The sequence below is a fragment of the Lepeophtheirus salmonis genome, chromosome 7 (genome assembly GCF_016086655.4).
Source record: "Lepeophtheirus salmonis chromosome 7, UVic_Lsal_1.4, whole genome shotgun sequence".
Classification (NCBI taxonomy): Eukaryota; Metazoa; Arthropoda; class Copepoda; order Siphonostomatoida; family Caligidae; genus Lepeophtheirus; species Lepeophtheirus salmonis.
In genome coordinates, this window is record NC_052137.2 from 32,994,497 (window position 1) to 33,007,419 (window position 12,923).

Sequence of the window (12,923 nt, forward strand, 5' to 3'; positions counted from 1 at the left end):
GACTAAACTCAAAGTTCCCAAAATCAAAAAATATATATTTAATGGTAGAGTCTCGATCAAAGATGAATAAATATTGTCCTGTTTCCACCAGGACTTTCAATCCACTGTAGGGGAAGCAAGAGTCAACTTTCCTAAAAAAACATAGGAAGCCTTCCACAGGGCTTTTTTTTTTAACCAGTTATTAACCAAGTATATCAAGGATAATTTTATATATAATAAAGCGTTTGGACCCAATGAATTTGGAGGGAAAATATTTTCCTCGTTTAGTGAAGAAATAGTGTCATTCCTACTGTGCTTAGGAAGATCTATGGAGAATCATGGAAGGAAGTTACAAAAGGCAAGATAGTTTTGATACCGAAAAAGGGAGATGGCACTAACGTAAGTCATTTGTGGCCAATAACTATATTGAATGATACAAAAACATTTTGGTGCCGTTATTGCAGTGGACTTTAGTAAAGCTTTTGACTCCATTTCCCATGACCACATATTGCGAACAACAAGAAAGTATTTACCAAAACAACTTTCTAACCCAATTAGAGCACTTTTACTCAATGAAGAATCACATTAAATTGAATAGAAAGTGATTCAATTTTCCTTATAAAAAGCTGTGGTCAAAGTTGTCGGGTTGTTTCTCTACTTTCTGTTGTGGCAATTGAGGAGTTAGCTTTAGCAATTAAAAGGAAATATAGTTTTATACAAACATCAGAAACACATTATAGATTTTTATGCAGATGATGTTACTTTATGTATAGAAGCCAACTCTGAGGCACAGCTTATCAAGAGAATTGAAGAAATTTTGTCTTTTTTTGGTAAATTTAGAGCGACATCTGGCCTGGAAAAGAATTAAAGGAAAACATTTATTTTACAAGTGGGGGAGTGTAGTCCGATATACAGTACTAAAGTTGCAGGATGTTATGTAAAGAACGAGCTTTTTATTGGGTATAGTGTACCGAAAATATGGGGAATCTAGTGAAAATTGGTGTTCACTGCAGGCTATGGCCTATAAAAAAATTACACTATGGAGGCAGTTGAATCTTTAGGCACGGGTTGACGTTATAATAAGTTCATTATTCCCTTGGTATTAAGTAAGGCTTCAACTTTGCATAGCTAGTAGACTTTGCAATCAAAGAGGAAGAGAAGTTACTTCTGTGTCTTTTCTATAAAAGTTATATTCCACCTCTCAAAAGGTCGAGAAAGGATCTGGGCAGAGGGTTAGTTCTTTTGTTTAAAAGTTTAACAAAATTTATAACAAGGTTCTTATTGACTAGACATGAACTCGAATAGAGATCAGTAGTCTCTAACTAACGTATATATCATGGTTACTGATCAGCCTAGACCTCTCCAACAAGTACTTGAGCTCACTCTCTCCCTCATGGGATGCGGTAAAAAAGATAATATAGTATGGTAAACCTATACATATATGACTCGACTTCAACGTTGGATATAATTAGACATAACTCTTCAGAGAGAGTTTTTTTCGAAGGGCTAGAAATCACAAAGGTTTAGAAAAAGAAGCAATGGAGTGGAAAATTTTCACTCTGCATGAACGTCATCAGAGCTCTGACTCTTGATTAAATCAAGGAAAATTTCGTTAATCCGGAAGCAATCATTAATATCCCAGCCCATAGGGTACTTGAAAATGAGAGTTTCGTGTTCATGTAATGGAGAGGCATCCAAGGTGTGCAAAAATAGTGTAAAATCTTCAAAGTTGCGGGACACTTGGCTAATAAGAATAAGGGAATCCCTCCGTAGAGTAGTGGAAGGAAGTAAATTCACATCACAATTCCAGATATCCACGTGCTCCTTATTTTTTAATAGTCCCTGTAAAGACTATGGAAAGATTTTTATAGTGGTCTTCATTCATTTGTGGAGAGCCCTTTTGTGGCAAAACTTCAAAAGTTTTTGTCTTTGAAAGTAAATATAACACAATAATGGAGAAATTATAGCCTCAATTTTATTTGGCTTTTTGAGACAACGGTCACAGGAAAGTCAAGTAATACATTTTGCCCTGTTTAGTGGCAAAGCTTTTCATCGCTTCAAGGCTTATCAATAATGAACCTGTTTGCAGGCAAGATCTGAGGGCAATAATTATATCTATATGTTCGAGATATGCTGCTTTTTCCCTCAAAATTTCTAACATGGTAGGTAGCTCCTGGGACTATGACCTGGATCTAATACGATATCGGATATCTGATTCCCTTCTTTACCATTCAACATTGAGGAGGATCGTCCAGTAATATTAACTTTTCAGAAACAAAATGAAGTCCCAGATTGGATTTGTATTTTCATATTACTGTGTTGTTGTTACATTATTTTATCCGTGTTGAATTTTATTTAGTTAGTTTTATTTTTATATTTCAGTTGATGTTTGTTTTTTGGTTAGGTAGTTTAATTTCATACTATTGTGTGTATTTATGTTTTTAGCAACGCAATTCTTCCTAACAATTTGATTTGTATCTTTGTATTTATTTTGTAAATATATCAAGAATATAAATAAAGACCTTTAAAAAAAATCCATGGAGATGTTTTTTTATTTTTTAAATAGATATTTATTTAAACATTTTTCAGCATAAGGATGGAAATATTTCGAATTCAGTACAAGATACAGAATCAATAAAACAATTTTACATAAGTTTTATTAATCCAATCATTTATTTAGGAATTGTTTTAAGGCTAAAAAATGACTGAACGATTATAGTCCCGAATTACTATAATCCCAGATATTTCAGAATTCAGATGAATGAGAGAAAAACTCAGATCAGCATTAGATTCTGCGCTCAATAAGTTATTTTTTTGGTTTGAATTCATTGGTACAAAATGAGTGTTCCCCTGTGTAATCTTTGTACCAAGTTTAATTAAAATCGATTTGTAACTTTTGCCTAATCCCAGGGACTAACAAACATTCAAACTAACAACAAATAAAGCCAGAAGCATAACCTCCGATCAACTTTGTTGGCAAAAGTAATAATAAAACAGTCCTTCTTTTTTAATAAAATATTTAAAATCTTATTCCCATGAGTACATGTTTATTCCACGACAAATATCTTACAGAAGAAATTCAAAAATAAACATTTCAATGTCTCCTTGGCATAAGAGTAGGAAATAATTATTTTTGGGGTAGCAACTTCAATATAGGTATATAAAAGACCGAATTGCTTGATTAATGCTAGGTTATAAGGACAATTTCCTCATTCTCAACCCTCCTTTCTCATACTCATATCAGGGAAGCCAACTGCAGGACTGAAGGCATAGACATACCGGAAAGGGTATCAAGGATCTCACATGGCTTCCCTAGCGTTGGTCTTAAAATGACGTAGTCTCATTTTCAAAAGAGAAAAAAGGTGAGGAAAAGGAAAGAAATTAAAGAAGAAGAAAACGAGGGATAAATAAGAAGAAAAAGAGAGAGTCAGATTGAAAGATTGCATAATTTAGTATTGCTTCAAAAATGTGTAAAAGATCATAGGATTTTTGTTTTTGATTTTATCAAAAATAAAGCTGATTCATGTTTAAGTGGGTTATTATTTTTGTAATTTGAAGACATACTCACACACGTATAGCGGGTGATTCAAAACTTGTTTCTTTTATCACACAGTATATGTATTGTCGGGGTTAAAATAGGCTGGGCTGTGACGTCCCTAATGACAGATTTCCAGTACGTTTATGGCTGAAGGGACTGTAGCCACCTCCCCCAAATCAGGATTTTTTTCAACGATTATGAAAATTTAAAAAAAAATACGATGAGAAAAGATTTGAAGAATTTTTGTAAAAACTCAAATTATGTTGTGAAACAAAAATTTTAATTTTTAAAGTTTCAAAAAAATCCCCCCCCCCCCAAATATATATTTAATCCTGCAGATGCCCCTGCCTTTACCCATTGGAATGATTTACCTATTATTAAGTACAAAGTCAACAATTAAGGTCTGCTACCACATGTACCAATAGACAAATTAATTCCCAGAACTTTGCATGCATTTTAAAATCTTTAAACCTTAACAATTATCTTTTCCAAATGAAAAGGTTGCGTGATATAAAAAGATTATTGTTTGCGGTAGATAAATACCATGTTAATCAGTTTTGTGCTTCCAAAACTTAATTTATCTTAGTATTTTCTCTCCCCAGATAATATACAATTTAAATCATTTATTTTAAAACAGATAATAGTCGAGGTTTGAAGATTATAACTTCCACATTTCTGACAGATAAAAGATCTATTGGACCTTTACAAAATTATATACGTAACGGTTATCCTTTACAAGTTTGTCCGCACGTTACACTTCCTCTTTTGATATCAAAATTAGAAACGGCGACAGCGGAACCTTCTAACTCAATTATCCTAACCTTTCAATAAATAGTAGGGATGTGAAGTGAATATTGACGGAGGAACAGGACAAAGATCTCGACTTTTTCGAGTTATTCGGTTAATTAGCATTTTTTGGGTCACAGAAGGAGATGGAAGGTCTCATTCTGTTGAAGAAGTTGTGAATTTGGCTCTTATAGAGTAATTAGAGGAGGGGGTGAGTTATCTTAGAGTCCATCTGTTCCTTGAGGCTTGAGGCAGGAGGAGATCATATCTAATTATGTAAGACAATACAACTTTTTCTTATATCTACCATGAATCAAGACAGTAGAATTACTTTGAGGAATACTCTGTACGGGAGTCTTAGACCTTCCATTTACTTTCGTGAGTCTTTGAAGTAGTAATTAACCAAATAACTCGAAAAAGTGAAGATCTTCCACTGTCAATATATTCTTCGCTTCCGTTCGTGTCCCTAAACTTGATGCACGAAAGGTATTTTTTATTTATTGAAAGGTTGGGATAGTTAAATTAGGAGGTTTTGTTGCCGCTCTCTTTAATTTTGTGATAAAAATAAATTCGTCTTTTAATCATTAAATATAGCACTTTGGAACGTATAAAGGCATTTGAGCAAAGAAATAATGCAATTTCAAGCTTTTTTCAAGAAATTAGAGTAAAAAAGGGCTTAAAATGACAATATTTTTTTTTTGTAAAAATTCAAAATGTCGAAAGTATGACGTGCGGGCAAACATGTACAGGGTACCCATATAAAAATAAAATATTTTGATAAATTTTCACACCTTAATTAATTATAAGTTTCCATTCATTTTGTTAAGTTTATTTATTAAATTCATTTCCTTATCCCATATCACAAGTCATGAGTGTACATAATTTTTCATGAAACAAGATCACAGCGGGAGATTCTTTGTTGATAATGAAAACACTTATAAGTAGATGTTATATTATTTGAAAAAAAAATAAAAAATAATATAACATAGCAAAAATATAAATGTAGTTCTTTGTTCGTAAAATAATTATTCGATTATCTGAAGCTTAAAAAAAAGTTTTTAATAGGAGAAATTATTATTTTTTGGCCTTTTATTGTACACCAATAGCTACCAAATGAAAATATGATATCCATTAATAAATTTATTAATGTGGCTATTTATAGTATTTTGTTAATATTTTTCTTTTGATTGTTATCAAGGAGGAAATTCAAACTTATCTTGCATAAAAAAAATTCAAAACAAAAATAAATATTTATTGCTGCAATAATTTTTCCTTTTTACTTATTGGGCCGGAAATCATACTCTGCATACTGATTTTGAATGTGACAAGACCAATAAGAGTAATTTGTAAAATGTATAAATTTCTTTGCTTCTATATTTATTATGATCATAAATTGTCAAAAAGAGGAGTGATCATGACCACATCCCCTATCGTAGAGTACCGGGTAATGGATGTAGTAAATGGAAAATTTGTTCAACAAACATGGCAAATAATTACGACTCATCCAAAAAAAAAATGATATTTATCAGGCGACTTTTTAGTACCTCAAGGAAAAATTTATCTAATCATAATAATTCATGAACAACACATCAGCTTTAGGCATACTTAAGTGAAGTAAATGGTGGTCCTTAAAAGGACCTGGTATTACATTTGTACTTTCGTTATAAATCCCCAAGAATGGTGAATTTATTTGGAGGATGTGTATTTGGTCACAGCCTTGGTGCCTTCAGAGACAGCGTGCTTGGCCAACTCTCCGGGGAGGAGGAGACGGACAGCAGTTTGGATTTCTCTGGAGGTGATGGTGGATCTCTTGTTGTAGTGAGCGAGACGTGAGGACTCTGCGGCAATTCTCTCAAAGATGTCATTGACGAAAGAATTCATGATGCTCATGGCCTTGGAGGATACACCAGTGTCGGGGTGGACCTGTTTCAAGACCTTGTAGATATAGATGGCATAAGATTCTTTCCTCTTGTGGGACCTTTTCTTTCCTGCAGGCTTGGTGATGTCCTTCTGGGCTTTTCCTGCCTTCTTGGCGGCTTTTCCTGTAGACTTAGGTGGCATGATTGTTATTAGTTCAGTGAATGGAGATAAACTGGATGATCTCCCTCTTAACCGGCTGCTATTTATATGAAAAAAGAGGGATTGAAGATTTGAATCTCCGGCGCGCTCTTTCTAAAGGAAAATGCGCGGGAAAATAACGCAGATACTAGTTTTTAGATATACGGACGAGTATATGGAAGCCATTGTTACATTTTGACGCTTTAGCACGAATTCACACTTAATGAAAGAAGAAACAAATAATTTTCTATTTCTATATTTTTCCATATAACTTTATGTTTATCCCTTCTAAATTATGAAAAATGTTTGAAGAATGCGCATCTAAAAAGTAATCAGAAATATGATTAATATAAGTTCCTAAAAATGTAAATTACAGATAATACATATTCTTAACAAATATTTGAACGAACTCATCTTTATATTTAATATTCCTGTAATCGAATATATTGAATATATATTACCTATTGGCCTGATTGGTTATAATTAATCAATAGTTATGAATCAGAGGCGTCTACAGGATTATAAAAGGTCCCCGGAAAGTTCTGTTAAATGTTTATCAAAGTACTGATGATATAACTAAATACATAATTTGCATATAATTATAGACATAGGTAGTCACAAGTTCCAAAACCATGTGAAATAACCCTGTCTACTGGGATGGAGTCCCGGCAGCCACGGGTTTGGCCTTTAGGTCGTCCAAATTCTTGCTGGGGGTTACACAGGCAGAGTTTTCAAGAATGGAGAACATAGATTAATCCATGAAGTTTAGACTGGAGGAGTACCAGACTGTCTTGTCCCAGAAGCCACTCAATGAAGCCTCATACCGCCGCAGCGTCTCTCTGGATGTGTGGAAGGAGACACAATCCTGTGGGAAGGTCATATGTCTCATACTGGAGTGTTGTTGGTCCCAAGGAATAAGTCTTTTCTCCATGATGGTGCTGATGTACTCCTTGGTGTTGATCTTCACCCTGGCCGGCACAAACACCAAGGGGGACTTCCCTGTCTCAGTCAAGCCGCCCAAACCATCATAACCGTGGCTTCTACACTCTGTTGGTCACTAGTGTGTTCGCTATTAATTCAGAATTTTCATAGATCCTAAAATGGGTTTTCAAGAACAAAATACAAATGAGCATAAACATATATAGTTTTTAAACCTTTGAATACTCTATAAACTAATTCATGAAATCAGACTTTGAAAGTTTTAATTCAATTTTGATCTTGAGTAATTTGCTACAATTAAATTTTTATGTCTTTTTTAATGATCATATGTTTTCTGGGACAAAGTTTTTGTTGTTGTATATTTGTTTACTTCACACGAATAAACTGCCTTTAAAAATGGCCAAAATCTTATATAGCTCTCAAATTTCAAATTTTTCATCTAAAACGGCACTATAATATTTGTGGCTACCAAAGGAAATGTACCTGACAAAAATGAATATTTATATAAATGTTTGAGCATACATAAATAGTCATTTGGCCAGATTTGTCAGATTGTACAAAAGGGGCCACATCTTGAAACAGAAAAAAGTGGAGCATAAGCGGACTTTAAAAAATAAATGAAAAATATAAAAGAACATCATAACGGCTATTAGCTCATAATATTGTCAATAATTCAATAAATCAGACTAATATACTTGAGACAATTCCTCCACATATAGTCGTTGAGATATGTCTAAAAAAGCTACGAACATAGAAATAAAAATACAATACGAATTCTAAAAATGGGCTAATCTCACGGACTTATTCAAACAATTGTAATCGATTGGATTATAACACAATTCAGGCATACTTAATTATACCATATATAAAAACTTCATATAGGTAGCAAACAAATAATTAAGTTTGAAAAGGGGACATAATTATAGATTGTAAATTAAGCGTCAATATGATTAAATTTGATTTGTTCATATCTTTTAAATAAGAAACTTAATTTAAATTACATGATTAATTATAGACCTGTTTATTATTGCTTATTTACTGTTATTGTATTGTTATTAGGTATAGATATATACAGTAAAACTTTTATGATTGTATACTCCTACCTTTAAACTTATTTCAACAATTAGGATCGATAAAATCATAGCAAAATCAAATGATAAATAATGTAATATAATATTAAGACTTATTATTACGAAACAAAAAAAATTGAAATAAGAACCAGGATTATAGCCTATAAAGTAAGGGTAAAAATACTTCAATTAGGCTTTGAATTATCTCTTATCTGAGTTAATTGATGTCCAAGAAGAAAAATGCCAGTAGGAATCTGCAAACTACGACTCCCGTGCAAAGTATTCATGAAAGTAATTCAACTGTCATGATTCATGTAGATATAAGAAAAGTTGTATTGCCTTACATAATTAGATATTATATACCTCCAGCCACATCCCTCAGTCAACGGATGAACTACCAAGAAAACTCCCCCCCCCCTGTTCCAAATACTCCATAATAGCTAAATTCACAACTTCTTTGGCACAATGAGACCATTTACTTATGTGACCCTTAGAAGTGCTGATTAAGTGAATAACTCGAAAAAGTCGAGACCCCTTCGCATCCCTATGTTTAACGTACTGAAGGTACTGCTTATATATTGAAAGGTTGTGATAATTGAATATGTATTAACTTAAATTGTATTTTAAGACACTAAATTACAAATCAGAGTCCAAACCATTTCCTTTGAATTTCACCCTTTGATTGATAGGATCCGTAACTACTTTTTTTTTAATTGTAAGTTGACTTTATATTTCAATACATAAGCTAAATTTTCATTTAAATATAAATATCTAGCTATATAAAAAAATGAATAGTTAATAGATATGGTAAGAATTCAAAAAAGTTTGATACAGTTGGACCCCCATTATTAAGACACAAAAATACAAGGGACATAGACATATAATTATCCTATAAATCATTTCAATTTGATCAAGTAAGAAGATAATAACCAATAGTTCCATGGATTTTTGTTAAATCATTTCCAATTTTTTATTTGTTTTTTTGTCTGGCCTTTCTCAAGTTTATTCCGTTTTGTGGAGTGAAGATTCGACGAGAAGTCAAAAGGAATTTCCCCAAGGGTATCAGCTTGGATAAAGTTAAGGGCTTTTGGGACCAGGGATGAGGGTATCTTGTCTCTCAGATTTGTGGGTATAAAAAAAGTATAGCATATCCGTTACTAATTCAATTTAACCCAAGAAACATTTTATATGACCTTCATAACACAAAATTTTAGCTTTGTTTTGACCTAGTAGATGATTTTTTCGCAATTATTTTCTTTAACATATTTGAACATTATTTAGTATTAGCTTTACGCCTAGAAAGATATTAATTTATGAAATATAGTTTTTCGATACATTTTTTTCGATTCAAAAAATATTTTGATTACTTCTGTAATATTTTTACTAGAAAAATTTTCTAAAAAGAGCATAAAAAAAGAGAAAAAGTTTAACCTATACATAGAAGTTTAATAAATTCCTCATCTTTAATCACAACAGCATAAATCATAGTTTTTCAAAATTTAAAGACGTACAACTTCATTCCATAATAAAAGAGTATCTTTAAAAAAATCAATTCTTTAAAAGTTTTTTAAGATTTTGTATATATATTATGCTTTATTGTTAGTATATTAATATTACTTTATGTAGCCCAAAAAAAATATAATTTCTTAGTTATAATAGTAATGTTCTTGTTTCTTGAGGTAAAAGTAATCAGGAACACACATCCTTCATTCAAGGGCAAAATTTGATCACTAGGGTCATCTAATATTTAAACTCGGCAGTATTCGATTTTCAAATGTTTTTTATTTGTTTTTTTAATTTACTATATTTTGAGGCAAAAATGTATATGGTTTCTAAAATTGACATATGTCAACAAAAAAGATTATATATACAGACATGAAGATATTTTCCCGCGCATTTTCTTATTACAGAGCGCGCACGCAGGAAATTTAACTCCTCAATCCCCTACCTTTTAATATAAATACCGGCCGGTGAAGAGGTAGATCATCCAGTTTATCTTCATTCACTGAACTAATAACAATCATGCCACCCAAGTCTACAGGAAAGGCCGCCAAGAAGGCAGGAAAAGCCCAAAAGGACATCACCAAGCCTGCTGGAAAGAAAAGGTCCCACAAGAGGAAAGAATCCTATGCTATCTACATCTACAAGGTCTTGAAACAGGTCCACCCCGACACTGGTGTATCCTCCAAGGCCATGAGCATCATGAATTCTTTCGTCAATGACATCTTTGAGAGAATTGCCGCAGAGTCCTCACGTCTCGCTCACTACAACAAGAGATCCACCATCACCTCCAGAGAAATCCAAACCGCTGTCCGTCTCCTCCTCCCCGGAGAGTTGGCCAAGCACGCTGTCTCTGAAGGCACCAAGGCTGTGACCAAATACACATCCTCCAAATAGATTCACAATTCTTGGGGATTTATAACGAAAGTACAAATGCAATACCAGGTCCTTTTAAGGACCACTAATTTCTTGATTAAAGTATACTTTATGGTTCAGGTATCACTAATAAATTAGTGTTTATAATAAGTCACATTAGGCCAGATGATAACGGAGTTCATTGATACCTTTTGTCTTCATATGTGTGGGGTAAATCATAAAAAGTCGGCATCTTTCACTTACAAACTCCTCCATGACATTTTCTGCAAAAATAAATTAGAAGGCAATTTTATTGCCGTTATAAATATCCCAGAATTGGTAATAAAATATGATTCATTCAAGTTTTATTTTTCTTTGGAATTACAAAATATAAAAAAATCCAAAAATAGCCCATATGCTGTTGGTAACCATCCATATAAAAAAGTCGGGCGGAAATGAATCAAAAATTATCTTAATGAGTTTCCCCTCTTGTAAGTTAAAGTAAAGATATAAAGAATAACTATTTACTATCTTCAGAAATCAATACATTATAGGTACTTTTATAAATATATTTTACTTAAAAATCACCCATACTTTTTGCTTTCAATGTTTATTCGACGTATGAAACGTTGACACAAAGAAATACTCATGACGTGAACTAGTGCTGTGAATCGTGACTCTTTTTACTGAACTAAACCACTTGACTAGAAAGATTCCTTCACTGAATTAGTTCCAAGATATCCCCCCCCCTTCCTCCAATAAAAATAATTTTCTACCATGTATAAGAATGATTAAAACTATTTACGAACACCCATTCAAGAATTTCTGGACTATAGACAATTAAAATTGGTTTTACATACTTGTTTAACCCCAACAATAAATAAAGAACAAGATAGAATAATTGAAATTAAGCGATTAGGAATTTACTTTTTCATTTATGGTTATGTTGTTGTTAAAGATATTTGATAAGGAACAATTTTCTATTTATATACCTCTCCATGTATTCCCAGTAGGTTAGTTCAATTAATAGTTTTTGGGCGTCAAAATTTCAAATATGTAGTCTTATTAGGCATAAATGAACAACGAAAGTATATTTGATAATAATATATGGTACACTTTTGTATCAAAAAATGAGATTTTAATAATAAAAATTAAGAGAAACATCAAAATAAATGCGCGTAATACGAGGTACCAAAGGAGAATATATATTCATTTGGTAACATGTTTGGAACTAAAATACTCATATCATGAGGCAAGTTAGAGAAACATTGTTAAAAATATTTTTTCCAAATAGATGTTTTATCTATAATACTTAACAACGTAAAAATTCTGTAACTTGATTGAAATCGATAATTTTAGTGATACAACATCAAAATTTCCTCTGTTTTTTCGACATTTTACATATTTTCAAATCAAAACACGTCCATGAAAAACCATTTTTTTTGGACGGTTGATGTTTATTTTTTTGTTTAAAGGAATAAAACGCAAAATATATATACTAAATAACCTAATTTTATATTATTTTAATTCCATTGCATTTCAACAAATCCTTATGATAAACTTATAAAACCTGTTGTAATTGTTGTTAAAAAGCATTAAAATGCTGCTGATCAAAACAAATATGGATATTACTATATAAAGTCTGAAATTATTTGTTTTTTTAACAAATTTGGGTTTAAACCCATTATCGTTCTGGATTTTATTTGTTAATCAAATAAATGCTATTTTATAAGAATTTACTTATGAATATAATTAGCAATAACCCATAAAAATATAACTAATCTATATGTATAATTTTTTTTTTTTGACATAATTAAAGTAAGCATTTTAGCAAAATTAAAACATGAAAGTTTTTAATCGAGTTTGGGCATCTAAAAACATTGTTTTTTAGGCCTGAAATTTTGCATAATGTTTTTCAATAGTAAGAATCAACCATATATCACTAGCCATTTATCAACTTTCAAAAAAGTGGTTTTACCCCCTCAAAACTAGTCCAAGTCTCCAGGTATTCACCGTCCAAAGGTCCTACCAGTACTACACATATCGCCCTACTCAGGCTGACGTGGTTTCATCAATAGGGATAAAAAATAACTTATCCTTAAGTTTCTCCTTGATTTTGCCCACTACCTACTTTTTTTTTCTCCATTGTCCTGGTCATGGTGGTGCGGCTAAAGCATCGTCTTCTTAGAGTACTTCTT

At 32.1% G+C, this 12,923-nt stretch overlaps 2 protein-coding genes across 2 annotated transcripts; one reads left to right on the top strand and one right to left on the bottom strand.

Moving 5' to 3' along the window:
- Nucleotides 1-5,876: 5,876 nt before the first annotated feature.
- On the bottom strand, nt 5,877-6,408 carry LOC121122096 (histone H2B). Its single transcript, XM_040717107.2, has one exon. The coding sequence runs from the start codon at nt 6,362-6,364 to the stop codon at nt 5,990-5,992; it is 375 nt and encodes a 124-aa protein (XP_040573041.1). The 5' UTR covers nt 6,365-6,408; the 3' UTR covers nt 5,877-5,989.
- A 3,955-nt stretch (nt 6,409-10,363) lies between these two features.
- LOC121122149 (histone H2B-like) lies at nt 10,364-11,087 on the top strand. Its single transcript, XM_040717155.2, has one exon. It carries the CDS (start codon nt 10,393-10,395, stop codon nt 10,765-10,767), a length of 375 nt encoding a protein of 124 aa, XP_040573089.1. The 5' UTR covers nt 10,364-10,392; the 3' UTR covers nt 10,768-11,087.
- Nucleotides 11,088-12,923: the final 1,836 nt, after the last annotated feature.